Genomic DNA, 26,024 nt, shown 5'->3' with positions numbered 1-26,024 from the left:
TACAATTTTCTGGCTCAATACGGCTTGTAAAATTCTTTTCATTATTATTCTTAAGAGAATGCATAAAGTTGTACAAGATGGCCAAATTTTATTTTTTTACAAAACCTTTTGCCCGGGATATTACAGCTCAAAGTTGCCAAAAATTCACACTGTCCCTGCGCGAGTTGTATTCAGCCAAGAAATATTCAACACAGGGTGGGTTGGACAGCGTGGGCATCTCTGCTATATGGTGAGTAGCAACTTTCCTTTTCATAATATTGTTACAGTCCATTGTTTGAAGCATAAAATTGGGAGTATAAAAACTGAAATAACTGGAAATATAAATTCACAATTGGAGGAAATAGAATTGGAGCTTGCTGATATGTGTAGTGAGTGCAAAATTTGATCAGCTAGATAGTAAATTCAATGAGATTACAAAGTTGAAAATACAGTTAAAATGGTCAAGAGAGTTAATTACAAAGCTGATGAGGTAGGAAAGGGATTGGTAGTCAAAGAGGAAACTATGGAAGATTATCTTGTGAAACTAATGGAGGCACAAGAAAAGAAATGTATAAATTATGAAATAGAAGCAAATGCAGAGTGAAAATCAGTGAATGATGGCATTGTTGATTGTTGTAAAAGTATAGGTGAAAAGCTGAAGGGGAGTAAGTAAAAGAGAGAAAAAAATAAATGAATTGAAGGAATCAATACGTAATGTAACAGCTGGGCTAGGGAATTTAACGATGGGACATTCCATGGGGCAAGGATTGTGTACAAAACCATTCAGTGGAGGAGTAAGTACCATGCAGTGGACTTCTTAGCTGTATGTAAAGATAATTCTGTTGCACGAGTGAGATGGTTAAAATTAAATTCATGAAGAGGCAATTAAAAGGGGGAGTGCAGACATGAGGTAACCAGCATGTACAGCAATTCGTTGATTTCACGACTTTTGAAATTATGTTCTTAAATAAATACTGGGGTGAGTTACACAAGTAAAGTTACAAAATGAATTTCTGAATGGGACAGGATATAAGAGTGGTAAAGAGAGCATGAGGAAATTATGTGCAACAGAATTAAATCAATTAATACATTTGGATAGGACAGCAGAGGTTCTTACAGAAATCTCTTTAATAACTAATCCAGAGCCCTGCTGATTCTGTAGAAGCATTTCTGGATTTCACAGAAAACATGGATAAGGCTCTGCATTACAGATCAAAATTTGTTGAGCAGAGGGATAGTAACTGAAAACATGCCAGAGGTAATTACAATAATAATTTCAATGAGTGTACAGGGTGCAAGTCTTCAAGGCAGACAGTTGGAAAATTGAAGGGAGCCTCACTCAAGGTCCACAGCGGGGCTAATGGATATGCAAAGAATAGGACCAGACAAGGTTACAATAGGGAAGAGAACTAGTGAGAAACACGGAAGAGAAATAGCTTTATGCAATATGGATGCAATAATAGGTAATGAAAATATGTGAGAAGGGTTTAATGACTACAGTGATTGGAACAGGAGGAATAATATCAATAACACATGCAATATGAACAAATGTAACAATGCTGATTCTTGCTATTATGTTGGGGAATTGTTTGCCAGAAATAAAATGGTTGAACTAGAAGATAATGAAGAAAAAATGGTGGGTTTAACTTCAATGAAGATTATAGGCAATTTTGAAACAGAGGCAGTGACTCTGCCAGAAGTAGAAATAGGTGTCCATGTGGGAATGAAGAGCAAAGCAAATAATAACGAAATTATTGGGTAATTTTAGTGGACATGTAGGTGAGTAATGATGAAGTTCTTCAGATATTAATGTATGTGAGCCAGCTCAAAGTGGAGTATGCGCTGTTAGTGATAATACTGATATGTCTGTACCAGTGGCTGCACATGGTTACGCAGTAGGTAATGATTTATATGAAAATGCTGTGGCTGCACCAGTGGGTGCACCTAATAATGTTGTTTGAGGTAATGATGAGTTAGTGAGTGAAGTTGAGGCTGACTGAAGTAATGAAAATGTTGAGTTTTGTCCTAGGGAAGCAGCTCAGACAAATGTTTTTATGGAACATTGTCAGGTGGTTCTAAATAAGAATATTAATAGTGACTGGGTGAGAAAAGAGAAAGCCGAGTATGATGTTAATTACTTGGTATCTCATGATAAGATACATAAAATGTTAATTCCTGAGAATGGGATAATTTAAAATTTAAAGTGACAAGGAAAATTGAAGGAGTGAACAGGATGTACAGGAAGTGGTTAAGGGTTTGTTTATGGGAGTATGTATAAGACTTATCATACAATCGATAGAGAGAGCATGGATGAAATTGAAACAGATCTGTTGGAAGAGACTGAATTAAAGAGGGTAGTTACTGAAAAAGTTCAACCAAATATTAATTTCAAAGTGAGAAATGTAGAAAGTATAGCACTATTAGATTCTGGCTCTAATGTGTCAGTTGTATCTGAATCGTTCTGGCAACAGATAAGAAGCAGATATTAGGTGGAGTTGACTGTAACTAGGGTTAAAATAAAGACTGCAACTGGGGGATGTAGCAAGCCAGTAAAGATGGAAATTCTATTACATTTTAAGATTAAGGAACAGTATTTTGATATAGACTGCTTTGTGGGGCCTGGCCTTGCTATGTACATTATTCTCGGGATGAATTTTATTAGTAAGTATGGACACAATATTATTGTAACGCACAAAGTTTTGGAATTTAATGATGGAGGTAGCATAAAAAGAGTCAAACTTAAAAATGAACTGACAAGAAGTAATGTGATGATTCACCTAAAAAGGGAGAACAAGCATAGTGGGGGGCCATATTCTCTGGAGCCAATAAGTCATAAAGAGATCAAACATCTTTCAAAGGATCAAAGCTCACAGGTCAAGGAACTATTGAGTAAATATAAAGGCGTGTTTTGAGATAAGCCTGGGAAAGTAGTTAATTTTAAATATCATTTAAAGATAATGCCCCATGAAGTAATTAGTATTAAACATTTCATTATTGCTGTGGCAGACAAGGAAGCAGTAAGAGCCAGAACAAAGAAAATGCTACATTGGAAGATTATTGAGTTGGGCAAGAATGAGTATAGTAACCCGACTGATAAAGTAAAAAAGAAAGGTGGTTCTTTGAGAATTGTGTCAGATGCAAAGAGACTGAACAAAATAATTCTAAAAGACAATGACCAACTGAGAACATGAATGAACTTTTGAAAATTTTTAACAATATACAGGTCATGTCTAATGTAGATTTAATTATGGTTTCTGGCAGGTGAAGTTAGCTGAAGACAGCAGGAAGTATATTGCAGTTTTATTTGAAGGGAGAACATTTATGTTTAGAATGGTTCCATTTAGATTACATTTATCAGTGGCTGTGTTGGTCTGGCTAAATTAAATCATGTTCTTAGATATGAGTTCTTGGGAAAACTTACTGTGTATGTTAATGACGTATTGATAAACAGCAGCTGATGGCAGAGACATTGCCAAATACTAGAGGTGGTGTTCACAGCTATATATAAAGGAGGAATGACTCTTAACCTCAATAAATGTGAATTTTTGCAGGAAGGATTGTCATTCTTACATCATCTGTTAACTTCTGAGGTTATACTACCTAAAGGCTCTAGCTGAGTGCAGGAGAACAACAAATAGGAAGAAACTGAAGTCATTTATTGAGCTATATACACTTTATCGAAAATTCATCAGTGATTACAGTATGAATTCACCAAATCTATGAAGGTTATTTCAAAAATATTGTTAAATGGAGTTGGTCTGCTAAGTGTGATAAGGAATTTGAAGCTACCAAGAGCAGCTTAGTTAATAGTAAAGTATTATACTATCCGGACATGTCACTGCCTTTCTGCATTGCACCTGCAGTTTTCCAGGAGAAAATGACAGATGGAAAGATACAGAAGAGAACTATAGCATTCACAAGCTGGACGCTGTCTAAGTATGAACTAATGTATGGAATATCAGAAAAGAAGTTACTGGCTGTGGTATTTGGCTTCCAAAAATTTAGGATGGCAGAGAACTTATAGTTTTTACTGACCATAAAGCTTTAAGCTGCCTCCAAGAATAACTGTTGAACAACTGATTGATTAAATGGACCATGTTTCTGCAGAAATTTAGATATCGTATTGCGTATATAAAAGGGACATACAACAAAGTGGCACGTGCCTTGTCCCAGCTACCAATCGTTGAGGAAGAGTGTGAGGAAGAAACTGAGTCTAAGAAAGAGTGCCAAATAATGAGTATAAGAGGTGTTGAGGAAGAGAAGGGAATGAAGAGAATGCAACGTGCTCAAGTGTATAAAGTGTACATTTACCTTGTTGTATATTTATAAGTAATTCTGTGGGTTTCTCAATGTTAGATGTGTCTCTGGATGTGTTGTGTAACCTGATTTAAACAACTCATACTGTTGGAATTGAAGGCAGAAATTTCATTTAAATAAGGATTATAGGAACTTTACTGTTCATGAGCAGATAGGGACAGTTTAAGTGATTTGTTTTTGGTATATGTGTATACATATGATGATATTATTATTGTCAGAGGTGAAGAGAGAGGTGTATACAACTGTGGTGTGGGAAATAACTCGTGGGGATTAAGTCTGAAGCATGGGGGTGAGGTGAGTAATGCGATGTATAGCACAGTGTTTGATTGTTCTCTCTTGTGTCAGTATGTAAATGTAATGTTCAGATTTAGAATCATGGAAATCATTTATTTTGTCAATTAGATCACAGGTAACTTGTGGGATACAAAGGAGTTTTCTCAAAATTTAAAATGATTTGTCTATTATCAGTTAATATAGGGGAATATCCAGCAGTTTTAGTATGTATTTATTGTTGACTTGGTAGTCTCACTTGAGATTTAAACACAGAGGACACACGGTGAACGAGGAAGGGTTTCTCTAGCTTGATCACTGAGGAGTCATGGGTACGAATCACTGAGCGCTCAATCACTAGGATTTTTGTTTGAACACTTTGATAGGATAAGGCTTGGCTCGCGATGGGTGGCACGGCACTGCTGGCTGTATACTGACGAGTGTGGAAGGTGTACAACAGCACTATGACTGCCTTGGACAAAAGAATCCAGTTGCACCAACCTGATGCAACTACAGGAACAGCTGTGGATGTGCGTATGCATGAAGAAGGAAAAAAAAAATATGAAAATGACAATATATTCGAATCTTGGGTGCTGCATGTACAAAAAACACTAACATGAGCATTTATTTCACATAAATCAGTTTGGTTACTATCTCATTCTAAGACTTGATTACCAAATTATTACTAGCATGTCTAGGGAAAGATACATTAATTACGTTTAAGTTAATATGTGTGTACATTTGCTGGTGCTAATGCTCATGCTAATTGACTTACCACTCACAAAATTATTACACGAGTCTTGGCTTAGTTAAGTATCTGGAAAAACTGGTATTACTTGACATTATGTGAACAGTGAGATATGGTGCTACTTCATATATCACACAGCAGGTGAGTAATGTATATGAAGTTGAGGTATGTGACTTTACAAGCAGATTGTTTGACTGTCACAGGACAGAATGAATCTGACAGGTCGGCTGTGGGCCAATGTGAATTGGGGCGGCAAGCTGTCAGGTGGACTGTGACAGAAGAGCTAAGTGGAAGTAAAGGCAGCTAGTAAGGCACGAGCCCAAATGCTCACTGGAATTTTTCTAGGCAGAAACAGAGGTTTGTTCCAGCAGTATGGTCTTGGGACAAGCTAATGTGGAGGGACCTGTGACTTGAAATGTAGCCGCTAATTTGGTCTTAATGAAAACTTATTAATACTTGTTACAAGCATGCTAGAGGAAAACCCAATGACAGTTTTGGAACTGTGGCAGTGGGACGAGCTCATTAAACACAGATCCATGTCTGAAGCTTTACTAGTTAAAAAATTATAAACATTATTACGAAACAGATTATGGTAAATTGTAACAACTGAATCCACCATGAAAGTCACACTTGTGATACACCAGATGAAAGAGGATAATATCTGCAATATAATGATCAGATTATTTTTGTAATTATACAACTATAAAATATTATAAACAATTTAGTTTGTTCACATAAACAGTGCCATAACTATGAACTCCTCCACAGACACACAAATGATCATATCATCACGAGTTTTCTTCCTTAATATTCCAATAACTTTTGACATGTATTGAATTGTAGCTGTGACATATGAAATAGGTGGAGTTAGTGTTTTGACTTGAGTGCCAAAAGTGGCAATATGTGTGTTTGTGATTTGTTTACAATTGTTCAAATAACATACAAGTGAGTTTGTTAAGAGATTTCAAAATGACTGCAAAGGTTTTCATCTGTTTTATCATAAGTATTTATATGAAATTATTATGAAAATTATGAATGGTGGTCAAGATGAGAGTATCTGCACTGAATAGAGGAGTGCCCATGTGACCAAACCTTTAAATAAGCATGTGGGGGCAGAAGCCTCTCTTCTAACTATAATCTGTCATAGATCTCTTGAGCAAAAAACGGTTTTCAACAGTTGGAAGAAAGCACAGCTCACACTCATTGACAAAAAGGGTATTAGAATTGATCCACAAAACTACCATCCAATATACCCGATTTGTTGTTAATTCTTAGAACATATTGTGAGACCAAAGATAATGAGGTATATCTAACAGAGTGACCTCCTTCATGCCAACACTACCAGCGCAGATTCTGGAAACTTCGATCACGTGAAACCTAACTCTCACTTGCTTACATGACATACTGAAAGCTTTGGATCAAGGCAGTCAAATAGATGCAGTATTCCTCGACTTCTTTTTTTTTTTTAAAAGAAGAAAAAAATTGAATCAGTGTCACATCTACACTTATTGTCAAAAGTACAATCATATGGGGTATCAAGCAAAATTTTTGACCGGACTGAGGATTTCGTGATAGGGAGGACGCAGCATGTTACTTTGAACAGAGAGTCATTGTCAGATGTAGACGTTGTCTCAGGTGTGCTGTAGGGAAGTGTGTTGGGACCCTTGCTGTTCACATTTTATTTTAATGACCTTGCAGACAGTATCAATAGAAACCTCAGGCATTTTGCGGAAGATGCAGTTATATATAATGAAGTTCTATCTGCAAGAAGCTGCATAAATATTAAGCCAGACTGATAAGATTTCAAAGTGGCACAAAGACTGGTAATTTGTTTTAAATGTTCAGAAATGTAAAATTGTGCACTTAACAAAACAAAAAAAAATGTAGATCCTGTGACTGTAATATCAATGACTCTCTGTTAGCTGAATCAGTAGATTTAGCTGTCAACATAGTATATATGCCAACATATTGACATAGTGATGATGAAATGGAAGTAGTATAAGAAGAACTTGGGGAAATCCGCAATATGTAGTAGACACACATGTGGAGACTCTTATTATTATGGGTAACTAGAATGCTGTGACAGAAGACATACAGAAAGCTGAAGTGACAGGTAGGTATGAATTAGCAACTAGAAATAAAGGAGGGCACAGACTTATTGACTTTTGCACAGAAAAAGAGCTCGTGATCACAAATACATTATTTCATAACCACACAAGATGATGATATACACGGATAAAACAAAGTGATACAGGTGACATGTTGTTGTTGTGGTCTTCAGTCCAGAGACTGGTTTGATGCAGCTCTACATGCTACTCTATCCTGTGCAAGCCTCTTCATCTCCCAGTACTTACTGCAACCTACATCCTTCTGAATCTGTTTAGTGTATTCATCTCTTGGTCTCCCTCTACGATTTTTACCCTCCACGCTGCCCTCCGATACTAAATTGATGATCCCTTGATGCCTCAGAATATGCCCTACCAACCGATCCCTTCTTCTAGTCAAGTTGTGCCACAAACTTCTCTTCTCCTCAATCCTATTCAATACCTCCTCATTAGTTACGTGATCTACCCACCTTATCTTCAGCATTCTTCTGTAGCACCACATTTCGAAAGCATCTATCCTCTTCTTGTCCAAACTGGTTATCGTCCATGTTTCACTTCCATACATGGCTACACTCCACACAAATACTTTCAGAAAGGACTTCCTGAGACTTAAATCTATACTCGATGTTAACAAATTTCTCTTCTTCAGAAACGCTTTCCTTGCCATTGCCAGTCTACATTTTATATCTTCTCTACTTCGACCATCATCAGTTATTTTGCTCCCCAAATAGCAAAACTCCTTTACTACTTTAAGTGTCTCATTTCCTAATCTAATTCCCTCAGCATCACCCGACTTAATTCGGCTACATTCCATTATTCTCGTTTTGCTTTTGTTGATGTTCATATTATATCCTCCTTTCAAGACACTGTCCATTCCGTTCAACAGCTCTTCCAAGTCCTTTGCTGTCTCTGACAGAATTACAATGTCATCGGCAAACCTCCAAGTTTTTATTTCTTCTCCATGGATTTCAATACCTACTCCAAATTTTTCTTTTGTTTCCTTTACCGCTTGCTAAATATACAGACTGAATAACATCGGAGATAGGTTACAACCCTGTCTCACTCCCTTCCCAATCACTGCTTCCCTTTCATCCCCCTCGACTCTTGTAACTGCCATCTGGTTTCTGTACAAATTATAAATAGCCTTTCGCTCCCTGTATTTTACCTCTGCCACCTTCAGAATTTGAAAGGGAGTATTCCAGTCAACATTGTCAAAAGCTTTCTCTAAGTCTACAAATGTGAGAAACGTAGGTTTGCCTTTCCTTAATCTATTTTCTAAGATAAGTCATAGGGTCAGTATTGCCTCACATGTTCCAACATTTCTACGGAATTCAAACTGATCTTCTCCGTGGTCAGCTTCTACCAGTTTTTCCATTCGTCTGTAAAGAATTCGTGTTAGTATTTTGCAGTCGTGGCTTATTAAACAGATAGTTCGGTAATTTTCACATCTGTCAACACCTGCTTTCTTTGGGATTGGAATTATTATATTCTTCTTGAAGTCTGAGGGTATTTCACCTGTCTCATACATCTTGTTCACCAGATGGTAGAGTTTTGTTAGGCCTGGCTCTCCGAAGGCTGTCAGTAGTTCTAATGGAATGTTGTCTACTCCCAGGGCCTTGTTTCGACTTAGGTCTTTCAGTGATCTGTCAAACTCTTCAAGCAGTATCATATCTCCTATTTCATCTTCATCTACATTCTCTTCCATTTCTATAATATTGCCCTCAAGAACATCGCCCTTGTATAGACCCTCTATATACTCCTTCCACCTTTCTGCTTTCCCTTCTTTACTTAGAACTGTGTTTCCATCTGAGCTCTTGATATTCTTGCAAGTGGTTCTCTTTTCTCCAAAGGTCTCTTTAATTTTCCTGTAGGCAGTATCTATCTTACCCCTCTTGAGACAAGCCTCTACATCCTTACATTTGTCCTCTAGCTATCCCTGCTTAGCCATTTCGCACTTCCTGTCGATCTCATTTTTGAGACGTTTGTATTCCTTTTTGCCCACTTCATTTACTGCATTTTTATATTTTCTCCTTTCATCAATTAACTGCAATATATCTTCTGTTACCCAAGGATTTCTACTATCCCTCGTCTTTTTACCTACTTGATCCTCTGCTACTTTCATTATTTCATCTCTCAAAGCTAGCCATTCTTCTTCTACTGTATTTCTTTCCCCCATTCTTGTCAATCGTTAGCTAATGCTCTCCCTGAAGCTCTCTACGACCTCTGGTTCTTTCAGTTTATCCAGGTCCAATCTCCTCAAATTCCTACCTTTTTGCAGTTTCTTCAGTTTTAATCTACAGTTCATAACCAATAGATTGTGGTCAGAGTCCACATCTGCCCCTGGAAATGTCTTACAATTTAAAACCCGGTTCCTGAATCTCTGTCTTACCATTATACACTCGTGGAAATTGAAATAAGAACACTGTGAATTCATTGTCCCAGGAAGGGGAAACTTTATTGACACATTCCTGGGGTCAGATACATCACATGATCACACTGATAGAACCATAGGCACATAGACACAGGCAACAGAGCATGCACAATGTCGGCACTAGTACAGTGTATATCCACCTTTCGCAGCAATGCAGGCTGCTATTCTCTCATGGAGACGATCGTAGAGATGCTGGATGTAGTCCTGTGGAACGGCTTGCCATGCCATTTCCACCTGGCGCCTCAGTTGGACCAGCGTTCGTGCTGGACGTGCAGACCGCGTGAGACGACGCTTCATCCAGTCCCAAACATGCTCAATGGAGGACAGATCCGGAGATCTTGCTGGCCAGGGTAGTTGACTTACACCTTCTAGAGCACGTCGGGTGGCACGGGATACATGCGGACGTGCATTGTCCTGTTGGAACAGCAAGTTCCCTTGCCGGTCTAGGAATGGTAGAACGATGGGTTCGATGACGGTTTGGATGTACCGTGCACTATTCAGTGCCCCCTCGACGATCACCAGTGGTGTACGACCAGTGTAGGAGATCGCTCCCCACACCATGATGCCGGGTGTTGGCCCTGTGTGCCTCGGTCGTCTGCAGTCCTGATTGTGGCGCTCAGCTGCACGGCGCCAAACACGCATACGACCATCATTGGCACCAAGGCAGAAGCGACTCTCATCGCTGAAGACGACACGTCTCCATTCGTCCCTCCATTCACGCCTGTCGCGACACCACTGGAGGCGGGCTGCACAATGTTGGGGCGCGAGCGGAAGACGGCCGAACGGTGTGCGGGACCGTAGCCCAGCTTCATGGAGACGGTTGCGAATGGTCCTCGCCGATACCCCAGGAGCAACAGTGTCCCTAATTTGCTGGGAAGTGGCGGTGCGGCCCCCTACGGCACTGCGTAGGATCCTACGGTCTTGGCGTGCATCCGTGCGTCGCTGCGGTCTGGTCCCAGGTCGACGGGCACGTGCACCTTCCGCCGACCACTGGCGACAACATCGATGTACTGTGGAGACCTCACGCCCCACGTGTTGAGCAATTCGGCGGTACATCCACCCGGCCTCCCGCATGCCCACTATACGCCCTCGCTCAAAGTCCGTCAACTGCACATACGGTTCACGTCCACGCTGTCGCGGCATGCTACCAGTGTTAAAGACTGCGATGGAGCTCCGTATGCCACGGCAAACTGGCTGACACTGACGGCGGCGGTGCACAAATGCTGCGCAGCTAGCGCCATTCCACGGCCAACACCGCGGTTCCTGGTGTGTCCGCTGTGCCGTGCGTGTGATCATTGCTTGTACAGCCCTCTCGCAGTGTCCGGAGCAAGTATGGTGGGTCTGACACACCGGTGTCAATGTGTTCTTTTTTCCATTTCCAGGAGTGTATAATCTATCTGAGACCTTCAAGTATTGCCAGGCTTCTTCCATGTATACAACCTCCTTTTATGATTCTTGAACCAAGTGTTAACTATGATTAAGTTATGCTCTGTGCAAAATTCTACCAGGTGGCTTACTCTTTCATTCCTTCCTCCCATTCCATATTCACCTACTATGTTTCCTCCTCTTCCTTTCGCTACTATCGAATTCCAGTCACCCATGACTATTATATTTTCGTCTCCCTTCATTATCTGAATTATTTCTTTTATCTCATCATACATTTCATCAATCTCTTCGTCATCTCCTGAGCTAGTTGGCATATAAACTTGTACTACTGTGGTAGGCATGGGCTTCGTATCTATCTTGGCCACAATAATGCGTTCACTATGCTGTTTGCAGTAGCTTACCCGAATTCCTATTCATTATTAAACCTACTCCTGCATTACCCTTTCTGATTTTGTATTTATAACCCTGTATTCACCTGACCAGAAGTCTTGTTCCTCCTGCCACCGAACTTCACTAATTCCCACTATATCTAACTTTAACCTACCCATTTCCCTTTTTAAATTTTCTAACCTACCTGCCCAATTAAGGGATCTAACATTCCACGCTCCGATCCGTAGAACACCAGTTTTCTTTCTCTTGATAACAGGTGACATAAAATTGCTTATATTATGGTCAAATAATTTTACATTATGATCAGAAAGGAACAAGGAAACCACATGTAACAAAATGAATCTTATTCTGGAGCTGATATATTCAGCAACTGTAACTTAGTTGCAATGTAGTACAAACTACAATTTAAAAAAAAGTTCAAAGTTCAAGGTAAAAACCTGAGAAAGCGGCAACAGATAAATTAAGAATGTTGAGTACTCAAGAAAACTATAGAAATTTGGTGAAGTTACAACCGAAGGAAGGTCATACAACAAACACCTGAGTTGGGAAAACCTAAAAAAGGCACCAAAAACAGCAGCAAAGGACACAATTGGTCTCTCTCAAAAGTAGCCCAGTAAACCGAGGCTAAATGCTCACATTACTGCATTAATTGAACAAAGAAGAAAGTGCAAGGGGAAAATGAATCACAATACAATAGACTAAAGAACTTAATCAAGCAAAAAAGAGCTAAAGAAGAATGGCTGAAAGCCATATCTGGGAAAAGAAATGAAAATTATGAAAAGGTAACATAGAAAAGGATCACAATCAGGTAAGAAATCATTCTTGAAAAAGAAAACAATGCAGTAATTCAACATGCTCCAAGGGGGGAATGATTCTTATAGAAGCTGAGGATGTAGTGAACAGATGGAAAGAATATACTGAAGAGTCGAAAAGAAGGCTAGTGGTATTGATAACCTCCAGGTGAGATACTTAAAAGCATTAAAACCAGAAATTAAGCATGTGATACCTGTCTTCATCAATAATATACCTAAAACTGGCATTATCCAAGAAGCCTTTCAGAAAAGTATCATGATAATAATTTCAAAGAACAAAAAAGCAGTCAAATGGAAGATCATGAGTTTTAGCAAACTAGCTCACACATCAAAAATATTAAAAAGAATAATACACAGGAAAAAAAAAACTCAAGCCAATTTAGCTCCTGAGAAAGCAGATGCACAGGAGAAGCTATCCTACACCTTTTTGCAGTACAGCTGAAGAAAGCTTTAGGGTCAATAGAAAAAATTACATAGCTTACATAAACCTCAGGAAAACATTTGGCACTGTCACCTAGAACAAACTAATGGTAATTCTAGAAATGATTAAACTAGACTGCAGACACAGAATAATAAATAACTATACCAAGAACAAACAACAGTTGTAAAGACAATAAATACAAAAAAGAAGCCAAAATTCTTAAAAGCATTAGATCTCTATTCAACATACAAGAGTAATCCCAAAAGTAAGGTCTCCTATTTTTTTTATAAGTACATAGACCTATTTATTTCTATAATAGTTTACATCAGTTTATAGCTTGAACATTTAGCTATTTATCGCCAAAATCACCATTTCTGTTGATGCATTTTTGTTATTTCCAAGTCATACGAGCTCGCTGCCATGCTGTTCGGAAAGTTATGAACCTCTTCTTTCACCTCGTCGTCGGAGCTGAATCGCTTTCCGGCCAAATGTTCTTTTAACCTAAGGAACAGGTGATAGCCACTGGGCACCAAGTCAGGACTATAGGGTGGGTGGGTGGGTAGGTGGGTGGGAGGGTGATTTATGTTCCACTGAAATTGTTGCATGAGAGCAACAGTTTGCCAAGCAATGTGTGGGCGAGTGTTGTCATGGAGAATGTGTATGCCCTTGCTCAATATTCCTCTCCTCCGATTCTGAATTGCCCGTTTGAGTTTTTTCAGAGTCTCACAGTACCTGTCAGCATTAATTGTGGTCCCAGCGGGCATAAAGTCGACCAACAATACCCCTTTCCGATCCCAGAAAACGGCTGTCATGACTTTACCGGCAGACTGTGTTTGTTTGAATTTCCACGGCTTTGGCGAAGAAGGATGCCGCCACTGGTGTGATTCTTGCTTGGTCTCAGATGTAAAGTGGTATGGCCACCAGATTTCGTCACCCATGCAATTGAGTACAGAAAGTTGTCCCGTTCGGCTGAAAGGCAGTGAAGAAATGTGCGGGAAGCATCAACTCGTTGCCACATGTGGTCCTCAGTCAGCATGCGTGGCACCCATCTTGCACACACCTTCCGGTAGTTCAATGTTTCCATTAAAATTCTGTGAGTGGCGCTTTGGGAAACCTCAGGAACCAACATGCAGAGATCATCCAGGGTGATCCGCTGATCTTCATGCATGCTTTGCTCAACCTTCAACACTGTTGCCTCAGAAATTGACAGTCTCCCGCTCCTTTGTTCGTTGTGAATTTCGGTCCGACCAGCTGCAAACACTCTACACCACTTACGAACATTGTTGACATTCATTCATGCATGACTCACCATACATTTCCGTCAGTTGGCGATGGATTTCAATCGGCGCAGTGCCCTTTGTGTTCAAAAAGTGAGTAACTGTGCGTAATTTGCACTTGTTGGTAACATCCAATGGGAGCTCCATTCTCAATGGCTGCCAAGCCAAGACTGAGCACCTCAGTGCGGTGTGCGCATGTTTACACACAGTGCGTGAAGCACTCTTCGTAACAGTGTGACCAACTGCCACACAAACAGAGTTCTGTACTTATAAAAAAAAAAATAGGAGACCTTAATTTTGGGATTACCCTTGTACATAGAACAGGCAGTAAATGAACGCAAAGAATACTTTAGAGGTATCAGAATAAATGGAGAAGAAAGAATACCAATGCTAAGGTTTATGGATGACATGGGTGTGACAGCTCCCGATGAAAGAAATCTCCAAAGAATCTTACAAGGTACAACTGCGAAAATGAAATGAAATCTCTCTAAGCATTTGAAGTAATTTGCTGGAGACCTGTAAAAGATAGAATGGATAGATAAAACCACCCACAAGAACTGGTGAAGAAAGGCCATTTAGAAGAACAACAAAACAAAGAAGACACAAGCACATGAGGATTTCTCACAATATGACACAACCAGTTCCTTGCAAATGTTCTAGAAGGAACATTGCAAGGGAAGATATCCCAAAGGAGACTGTGAATGGCATTTTTAAAAGCTATACATAATACGAGAGTCTTTATGGAGACATGAAGAAATTAGTTTCTAATAGGTGAAGATAGAGAGCTGTCAAACAGTCAAAAGATTGATGATGAAGATGATGAAAATGAAGTAAATTTACATCTTTTCTCCTTAAAATTCCAAATCAATGATCAACTTCAAGGTTCAGTTTAGTGAAGCAAAATTGTATATTTAACAAAGGTAGATAGAGGTGAATCATGAATCTTTGGCTTTCCAACATTACATATAACCAAGCCATGTTATAAAAATAATGTATCCAATATGCACCAACAATACAGATGCAAATACACAACAGATAACAAAATCTTATGAAAAGGATAGATTGTTATTCAGCGTATAGCAGAGATGTCGGGATGCAGATAGGCACAACAAAAAGACTATACAACAAGAAAGCTTTTGGCCAAAAGACCTCCTTTTGTATTAAACACCACACACACACACACACACACACAACCATTCTCTCAGAGACAGTGGCCATGTGTGCGTGAGTTACATTTGCATGAGTGTGTGTGACTGCCTCGGCAGCCAGAGACAGTGATCATGTGTGTGAGAGCTGCATTTGAGTGTGTGTGTGTGTGTGTGTGTGTGTGTGTGTGTGTGTGTGTGTGTGTGTGTGTGTGTGTGTGTGTGTTGTCTAATTCGAAGAAGGCCTTTTGGCCGAAAGCTTACACGTGTTTAACAGTCTTCCTGTTGTACCTATCTGCGACCCAACATCTCCACTATATGGTGAGTAGCAACCTATCCTTTTTATAATACTATCATTATACCATCCTGGATTTTTCATTGTTTAATATAACAAAATCTGGAATGCTTCACATTTATCACAAAAATAATTATTGCAAAACAAAAATGTCACTTACATTTTGCTACAGTTTCTTCAATAAACTCTTCTTGTGTTTTAGGTGCCTGTGCAGCTTCATCCTGAACTTCAGCATCTTTCTTTCCATCCAAAATGGCATCAGTCTTACCCTCTTCAACACGTGCTTGTTGTTCTTGCTGGTAGAAGAATGTTACTAGTGCTTCCACGGCACTTTTGGTGTTATCTGGAAGTTATACACCACATTAGCACACAGAGAAAGGCCTTAGTTTACCTTAAGTCATTTAGTACTGAAAGATAATTTTATGTTTTATACTTCTTAAATTTTCTTATGTAATACATATCAGTTTTCTCCTCATTGGTTTGTTATTTGTGGTACTTCATTAAAAATTTAGTCTCTAAGTTACTGATAACAATATTCAGTATCACACTTGCTAATTTGCACCCCAATGACGATAAGTTAACCACACGAAATATTAGTCCCCACCCTCCTTCAAAGACTGGTCACTGTGGAGCAGTATAGAAGTGGTACCTGGTGACCCTCCACTGCTGGTGTAAATCATGGCATATGAGCCAGTCAGGGGTATGGAATCAGTGCAGTAAGATGGATCAATGTGGATGTGTGACAGAATGTCAGAAACAAGCTATCATGTTTGGATGCGCCAATGACCACACTGTGAATGCAGCTGCCTGACTTATAAGTGTATAATGTGGAATGTCCAACTTGTCTACAAGGAATGGCATAGCGACTGCAGCAGTGTAACATAGTGGTCAAAAAAACATCTTAACTGGCATGGATCAGAGACATGTCACACTTTGACAATCACAAATGTTTTTTACCATGACGGGAATTGCTGCTATCGCTGGATGCAAGTCCATCTCAACAAGTTTCTGGGGAAACACTGCAAAGACAACTGCATACCTTGAACATCCGGAGTGAAAGTTAAAGACTGTGAAACACAACTGTGAATCTGTCAGGCTGCATCATTTAAAGCAGTAAGCGTTGTTCTTTCACACCCCATTTTTCAGCCAGTGTAGCAACGCAGTAAGTTGACACCGAGGACGATCAACGAATAAAGAAAGAAGGGAACGTGGTCAAATGTGGTATTATGTGTGGGCACAATAAACTAGAACTCATGAAATTTGACAGTGAAGTGTGAACACAGCAATTTACAGTGCAGTGATGCTACAGTCAATCAGCACTTGGGTTTCATGGCCACAGTATGACAGCAGCCAATCAGTGAGCGGGTTCCATGGAAGCAGGCACAGTACAGGAGCAGCCAACAGCACGCAGGTATCCACAACTACATGGTATCCTATAAATTCTTGCTTTTCCATGCGGTTGGTGAGCATCCTTGACCGATATTATGTGATCTAGGATATTCCGGATGGTTTTTTAGATTACCGCAACGTTAAAGTTTTTCACGATTTTACCTATCCAGTCAGTAACTTCCTTAGTCAAATACAGGAAAATTTTCTATTTCACTGGCACTTGAGCATTGCTACGATTTCTACACGGTCTTAATGCTCTTTTTCCCTTGGTGAAAAAATGACCATTCTTGAACAATGCACTGGTGAGATGTTTTAATTCTGCATCAAGCAGCTCTGGTTTGCAGATTTTCCTTTCTCTGTCAACTTTTTATGATGATTTTTTTACAAATGGCCATTGATCACAGCAGCACATAAAGCTTCACATCTTCAAAGAACCAAACAACACAGACACTGGGCTGTAGCTGACAGAATGCAAGTAGAGCAGCCAACAAGCTGCAATTCTGCCTCTTTGCAACTGAAACAAGGTGTTGGTGCACTGAAGGGCCCATGTAATATGCAGTGTGGGGAGGGTACAGTTCAGGCTGGAAGTGGTTATGTGATGTTTTGTGCATCATAAGTTCAGCCCACTCACTCACTCAGGTGAACATTAACCATGACATTTCTTCCAACATCACTGGTGATCAAATGCTGACTGTTATGGCATAAAGTCGAGTGCCAGCACGCCAGTCGGGAATGATAGAGAAGAGACGGCTGTGAGAGTAAGTCAGCCAATTGCACAAGGACCGACCACCACCCTCTAGGATGACGACACAACAGCAGCGGCCCCTATGTGAAGAGGACATAAGTGCCGTGCACACTTCAATAGCAGCTTCACTGTTAGCCACTTTGTTAGGAATCTCTATATGGCACAGACTTGTGTTTGTCTATTCTACAGATGATTGATTATTTTGCATGTCGCCCTTTGTTTGCGACACATATCAAAGTTAAGTAATTGTCATTTCCTTTTGTAATAAAACAAATTAATACAAGCTGTTTGAGTGTTTGCCTAGTGAAACGAGTATCCAGGATACCTAAACACAACAATGGTGACGAGGTGAACAAATATCATAGTGACAACTTCTTAACAGAGCCACACTACCATAGATTGTGACTGTTTTTTGTTGTGGGCTTTTTGTTTTGCTGGTGCGTTAATTGTGCTCATCTTTTCATTGCAGGGATGTGTTTACATGTTTTAACAGTGTCTCTTATAGTGTTTTCTCTATTCTGTATTTTCAGCTGGGTGTTGCAGAAATTTTCTTTACTTGTGTGCTTATTTTTACTGTTTGCACTTCCTGTTTCTTGCATTTGCCTATTCCAAAATTAGCAACAAGGCAGTGTATTCAAAACCTGCTGCAGGAATTAGCAAAACTAGTAAGCAAACAGTTTTTTCAGTGCTACACCAGTACAACAAACGTTTTGTTTATTTGCATCTTAGGGGAAAATGTGTGTAATTTAAGTTGGACATGAGTGTGTCTGTTACAATGCTGAATCGTAACACATATGAACTGTTAGGCTCCCCACGCCTGCCTAAAACTAGCACACACCAGTCGACTCATAATGGACATTCCCATTCTCAGAAAACGTATTTGCCTGCCATGTATCGTTCGCAAACGCGAACTGTGACTTTCACTGTGCTACAATCATGTGACTGTGAGAACACATTTGGCCTCGATTTATTTGATTTGTTTGGCTTTCAAATTCAATTCAGGATTATGTGTTCTCAGTGACTGCATTCAATGCTAAAGACAGTGTAGCTAGCTTGCTGAAAGAATTCAATGAACTGTTTTCTGAAGGCAAGGCTAACAATTTTGTTGCACATATTACTATGAAAGACAACACTCAGCTGCAACTTTGCTCGGCCATAACTGTTCCCATTGCATTATGGGACAAAGTGGCTGCTGAACTTAAAGAATTGCAAGATAGCAGAGTAACTGCACCCATAAAAGCTAGTCACTGGGCAAGTCCACTGGTTTTGCTCCCCAAACGCATTTGCCTCTGTGTTGACTTCAAGTCTGCAGTCAACCCACAAACTGTGATTGATACTTATCCATTGTCACACCCAGAGGATCTCATGGACAGGTTAGGCGCTGGTATCTACTTTTCAAAAATTGATTTGCACGACGAATATCTTCAAATACCACTAGATGAAGAATCTCAAACCGTGTGTGTTGTGAACACTCATTTGAGCTTGTTTAAATATTTGCATTTGGCTTTTGGCAGTGCTTCCGCACTTGCCATTTTCTAATGGTCTTTGGAACAGCTGACTGCCCAAGCACCAAACTGTTCAAACTATTTGGACGATATTTTCATAGCAGGTTGTACAGCTCAAGAACACATTGCAAATTTGCATGCTTTTTTTCATGCGTTATCTGATGCAGGGCTCCAGTGCGGAGTGGACATGTGTGATTTTTTAAAAATTGAATTGCAATATCTTGGTCACATCATAAACAGTCAAGATGTACATCCTCTTCAGTCACATTTGTTAGCCATACATGACCTGCCAGTTCCTTGCAATGTCACAGAATTGCAGTCAGTTTCAGGGAAAATGAACTATTATATTCGGTTCATACCGAATGCTGCACAAATCGCAGGTTCATTGCATCACATGTGTCCCAAGAAAGTCCCCTTTGTTTAGACAGACTAGTGCCAAGAAAATTTTCAAAAATTTAAAGATGCATTGCTCTGTGATTGATGCTTGGTTCACTTTGATCCTGACAAACCAGATGTATTGCAAATTGATGCTTCATCTTATGGAATCAGTGCAGTGCTTTTGCTCAGATTTGGTGATAAAGACAGGCCTATTGCTTCTGCATCAAAAGTGTTGTCTAAACCTCAGTGTAACGATTCATAAGTAGAGAAAGAGGCATTGGCTATTGACTATGATGTGAACAAATTCTACCATTATTTCCACGGCAGAAATTTCTTCTTAGTAATGGGTCACAAGCCATTGCAGTCCTTGTTTCATCCAATGAATCCAGTTTCTGTACGAACTGCCCAAAAATTGCAAAGGGGGGCTTTGTAGTCTCAATACCAGTACGAGGTTGTGTATCGTCCGACAGCTCAACATGGTAATTCGGATGTACTTCCACATCTTCCGATTGGCCCTGATTCAGACTTTGACGCATCTGCTGCATCTTGTTGTCACATCGATGCTCACAATTCTGAATTGCTTCAGTCCTTTCCTCTGAACTGTAGGAAAATTGCACAGGCCACGGAAGCTGATTCAGATTTGAATTTTTTGCTACCGTACATTTGCACATCTTGGCCTCGCTCATTGTATAGCATAAAGCACTCTTTAGTTCGCTGATACTTTGCACGCTGGCATGGCCTCGCTATACAGAAAGGTGTGATTCTTGTTCAAAATGAGAGTGGACAGTCACGTGTGTTAATCCCCAAAGCTTTGCAAAAAGAAAGTGTTGCAGTTACTTCACCAAGGACACTGGAGGACTGTTCGTACGAAACAGTTAGCGTGTTGTCACAGTGTCACGAATGTGCGGAAAATCAACCGCTCCACCACAAAAATTCTCTGCTTGGCCTTAGTCGCAATCACCATGGCAACATGTGCACGTACACTTTGTGGGACCTTTTACGAACATATGTTAGCTGATTGTGATAGAATCTTATAACAAGTTTCCTTTTGCTATGCCAATGAACTCAACAATGTCACATAGCACAGTCCAAGCATTGTCCTCTATATTTTGCCTTGAAGGTCTGCCTGAAGTCATAGTGTTGGACAATGGCCCTCAGTTCATGTCAAATAAATTTGAAACATTCTGTGAATGCAATAGCTTACAGCATCTGACTACTGCACTGTTCCATTCACAGGCAAAATGCAAAGCAGAACATTTTATCAGAATCTTCAGCAGCAGAAGGACAAACTTCACACCACACACACCAGGGATCAAGAACTGCACCTGTTTCTCACCTCCTATTGTTCGCATCCACGAGATGGACCACCACCAGCAGAATTGCTTCATGGCTGCTGCCATCAGACACTGCTCCAACCTCCCCAGCATCCGGTGCCAAAGGAATGTCTCAAGTATTGCTTTGCACTGCATGATATTGTTTTTCAAGATTTTTAGCAGCAGCAGACAGTGGATGCGCGACGAGATCCTTCGTCGACTTGGTGCATGTATGTGTAGCATTTCATGCCTAGACGGATTGCAGGGTCAACATTATGAGAAAATTCGCCACCGACATGTGCACGATGATCCTTCTGTACCTCTTCCCCCAGATTCACAGATCCTGAGGACAGTGCGGCCACACCAGCCACCAGAGGGTGTCATCACGACACCATGGGACAACCCCATGGAGACGGAGCCTTTGCCTCCTCTTGTCCTACCGAAGGAGCTGGACACACCCATGCTGGAGCAGCCAACGCCTTCTAAATCTTGTTATGGGCCTCAGGATGTGGACGCCTAGCCTTCTGGTTGTTTTCTGGTGGATGTTTTCACCAGACCGAAGGCCAGATGGTGCAGTATAACCGGAAGTCTGAGGTCCCCACTCCCCACTGTCAAGGTCTATATACAACCTCGGCTGATAACTTTGGGGGGGGGGGGGGGGGGGGGGAGTATGTTACAGCATAAAGTCAAGCACTGGCATGGCAGTCAGGAATGGTAGAGAAGAGATGGCTGTGAGAAGTCAGCCAATCGCACAGCCGACTGGTGGCAGCACACTTTGATAGCAGCAGCTTCAATGTTAGCCACTTTGTTAGGAATCTCTATGTGGCACAGACTTGTGTTTGTCTATTCTGAAGAAAACTGATTATTTTACATGTCGCCCCTTTGCATGTGACTCACATCAAAGTTAAGTAACTGTAACTGCCTTTTGTAATAAAACTCATTAATACGAGTTGTTTGATTATTTGTCTAGCGAATTGAGTATGCAGGATACCTAAACATAAAACTGATCTTTCTCTTTCATCTTCATTATTAGTAAACTGTAGACATTAGTGACTTCCAAGATGATAACAGCCATGTTCAAAGGGCTGTATACATATGTTCTTGGTTTGACTAACACTTAGCACCCTATTGCATCTTGAATGGCCCACTAAATCATCCAATTCCAACCTCAAAGAAAGTATCTGCAGTAGCGTGTGATACAGAGCAGTCAAAGAATTCGGTAGCTCTGTAGGATCTGAATATCAATGCGTGGCTTCAGCTGGGTAGGCATGCCTGGAGAAACCTGTGGACATACTTCCTCATCTGACAGGTCATTATCAAGGTTAGAGGCAATGTTAAATAGTATTAGTGTGATACCTCCAGATGGTGACTAATTTTTTGGTCCTGCATACTTACTTCTCTTTGAATGTGAAATGTGAAATGAAAAATAGTTGAAATAAAGTATTTACATTAAGAGCTCAATGAGTTTTATTATTGTCCCATCTAGAATATTTTGTGTGGAAGTATTTTTTTCCACATATCAGCTGACTGGTTAATGGGGATGTTGATATAAAAATTAGTAATGTAAGGGAGGAAAAACTTGCTCCATTTGGAATAATGGTACCTAATGTTTAATCAATTCGCTATTATTCTTAATGGCGCACTTTATACGTTGCGGATCATGAGTTTGCCACATGGAGTTAAATATCTTTTATACTCAGTGCCTGTTTTAGTTTCTACTATGTTTTTTCCACGATTAACCGTAGAATTTTACAGGTGTAATCAGTAATGAAATTCATAACATGTCAGTAAATACTGTTACAGCACAGAGTAATATGGGTTCCAAGTTATAAATTATGTAACGGAGTTCAACCACCTGGACGTAAAATAGGCTGGTTATGCCATGACTAGTGGCGGACCAGGAAGCACAGTGATGCAAGACAGACAGGCAGCACAGTCTGCAACTCTGCAGTGGCTGAGTGAGAGAGAGCATACACAGCAGGAAAGCTGAAAAGGACAGTGACTAAGCAAAATAACACGCACACTAGTTCGTACGACAGAATGCCGCAAGAAGCAATAGCCATGGCTAGGGAAAACATTCATAGACCAATTTAACAAGCTACTAAGAGAGAGTTAAGGCAACAGCAGCAGAATAATGAGGCCACATGTGGTCATCACTAGTAACCGAATGCAAAAGAACTAAGGAGAGCTCTTTAAATACTGGAACCCAGCTCCAAGTAAGATAGCATGGTTCAGGTCAATGGGAACAATGTAGTCCGTGTCAGTGGCGTTCCATTCCATGACCATATTGTTTTAGCAAGTCTTGTCTAAGATCAACCAGTGCAGTACCAGCCAGCCGTGGAATGCCACAGAGCTGAACTCCACTGAAAAACTTCATGCTGTGTCACACCAACCACTACTGTTGGGAGAGCTGATTAACTACCAGCAGCGCAGTACCAGGTGCTGTACTCTCTGAGTGTGGGACGGAAGATGACAACCAGCCCAGCAGTACTGGGTTCAACACCTGCTGCCTACCACACCACGGATGTGGTGGTCCAGGGAAGAAGAGGTATGGAGTGGGCAAGAATACACTCTCTCCGCCAGTAGCAGCTGTACCAGGATGGGCTAAACATCTGTATTGGCACAAGAGGAACGTCATCTCGCTAGATGCAGGCGCATGCACTGGCGCAGCGTCCGACGCCGAGATTCTGTCCGTGACCAGGGCAGGAGGCAAAAACAGCCAACAGTGCACCACCCTTCGTAAAGTTGTCACAATAAATGATTCACTGAACTCATGTTTTCTTAGTGCCACGAGCGCTTCCAGACGATTCCTGACATCGTCCAAAGGTGTCATCTGCTCGGCCCCTCTGTAATACTTATAATTTACTGACCAACATTTTTATTTTTTAAAATAGTTTCTACCATAAGATAAAAAATAAGAAATTAACAATGGAAGTAGTTTCAAATAAATATATGGGAAATAAGATATATCACAGAACAGTGATTGTCTTGAATCTGCAGACACAGTTATTCTTATTTCAAATGAAACAAGGAAGACAGCAATGGGCTTTTGTTAGAAACAGTAAGTGTAGATGGGCAGAAAAATGTAAAGTTGTGCATGTGTTAACTACAGGGCCAAAGAGCAAAGGGTGGGAACAAAACATCAAAAAAATAGTGACATGCTTTTAAGAAAATGACAAAAAGTAGGACAGAAGAAGATTAATTAGAATATTTCAAGCAACAAAAAACTCAAACTACTAATCACAATACAGTTAAAAACAGGAGAGGAAAAGAAAAAACGGCCTGAAATAATTGATGAAACGAAGAGGAAAGAAAAAGAACAAGTAGTTATGACATTTTATGGACGAAACAGAGAGGCGAGGGGGTGGGGGGAGAAGTAGGTTGGCTGTGTTGTTTACATAGCTGTAGGGTTTTTGGGCATATCATCATCTCTTTGCACTTAAAGAAATATAAATCACTTTTAAATTTGTGTTTTCAAATATTGTATCTATTTGTTACACAGCGTGCACTTTATTCTAAAACAGAAAAATATAGGACAGTGCTACAAAAAGCACGCTGAGGAGAAGCAACAGGTCATTTCACTGCATGTACACAATCCAAATTTAATGTTTCATTTGAGAACCATATGAAATATGCATTGGTAATCATGTATAGACTATAAACATCGTGTAACAGCATCGGAAATCTCAGTCAGCATTAACTTTTGATAGAATGTATTGGTGGTTGTAAATGAATTTTGACAGAGCTTGGTAAGCCAAAGTGATGCTTTATGGTGTCATACTTGCGTGCACACATACAGATCCCAAGATGAATGTAATGTTCAGTTCACAAGTGGCCCTGTGCCCTCAATCAGACACAAATAATCAAAACTAGAAATAAGTGTGGCTCTGTTGTCTTAAGTCATACCGAAGCAACTGCATATAGAACTTGGTGAAGCATACTTACAAGAACCACAACACCACCAACAGTGTTAGTCAAAGCAGAATGACTGTTCCCACATACACCCAAACCTTTTACTGAAGAAAGTAACTCTGAAAGGCGGATTTCAATGAGTTTCCATTTATATTCAAAAGTACAGTATCTAAATAGTTTCACATGTTGTTCTTTGTCTTTTTGTTCCTTGTAGAATGTGGCTTTTTATCAATTTCAAATTTTCTTTCATTATATAAAATGTTTTAGGCTAACAGAATATGCAGACACAAACATTTATTTGCATGTGTATTTGGGAGGGGGGGGGGGGGGGGGCAGGGGGGGGGGGGGTGAGAGATACACCCACATCAGATAACTCATTACCTACCAGACACTCTTCAGGCTAGGTGACCAAATAGAGAATGACATGAAATGTCCCAGAGTATTTGGAAAGGGAACTCCCTGAAGGATCAAATCTGTGTCAATATAAAAAATTAAAAATGCAACTCAGACTGCAACCCTCAAATTTTGCAGACAGTAAGGTTTATTCCCAAGTGTCTCTCTTGCTTGCCCTGCAACTTTTGCTTTTTTCCAATGAACAGAATGTTGTCCAAAATTACTCGTGGTATAAGAAAAACTTCAGAGATTACAAAAAAAAAAAAAAAAAAAGAAGGAAGCTGGAGGACACAAACAGTTACATTCCATGTTAGGAGTTGAACAATATTTTTTGCCTGCGGTAACTGAACAGCAATTTCTAATATTCATTACAATCAATAATAACTAATTTACTGTGAAGATATAAGATACTATCACATCTTTTACAAACTTTCTGTTTGTTGTCTTAGAATTCAACTAATACTTACAGTGAAAAACATTATCTGGTCCAGCAGGGGCTCTTGCTTCAAAAAGAATTTTTCTGTTCTCAGTATTATGTTCCACCAAATTCGTTAGGAAAAGAAGAGACTGCAATAAAATAGTATGTTACTTTGTCAGTAAATTAAAATTAACATTCTATGACAACACCTAAATAATTATGTAATATCAGAAAACTATAAGTATTAAACTGTTTGTAATAGTAGTAAGATAAATCAATAATATTACCCTTTCACATAAAACCCCGAGTTATCTCGTTTTTATTATTTTGACATAAACTCAAAATTCTGAGTATATTTGGGCAATTTAAGAAAAGATTTAAAAATAAAAAAAAAG

The 26,024-nt window shown here is 39.9% G+C and overlaps 1 protein-coding gene across 1 annotated transcript in view; it reads right to left on the bottom strand.

Moving 5' to 3' along the window:
* The window catches only part of LOC124612367 (protein wings apart-like), a gene marked incomplete in the record, with an annotated part of 96,077 nt that overhangs the window by 16,004 nt on the left and 54,049 nt on the right, over positions 1-26,024 (bottom strand). Inside the window, 2 exon segments of the mRNA XM_047140535.1 lie at positions 15,737-15,919; positions 25,679-25,778. Of these exon segments, the coding sequence (XP_046996491.1) occupies positions 15,737-15,919; positions 25,679-25,778 (283 nt within the window).

This window comes from Schistocerca americana, chromosome 1 (genome assembly GCF_021461395.2).
Source record: "Schistocerca americana isolate TAMUIC-IGC-003095 chromosome 1, iqSchAmer2.1, whole genome shotgun sequence".
Taxonomy (NCBI): domain Eukaryota; kingdom Metazoa; phylum Arthropoda; class Insecta; order Orthoptera; family Acrididae; genus Schistocerca; species Schistocerca americana.
This window is presented reverse-complemented; position numbering and strand designations above follow the sequence as displayed.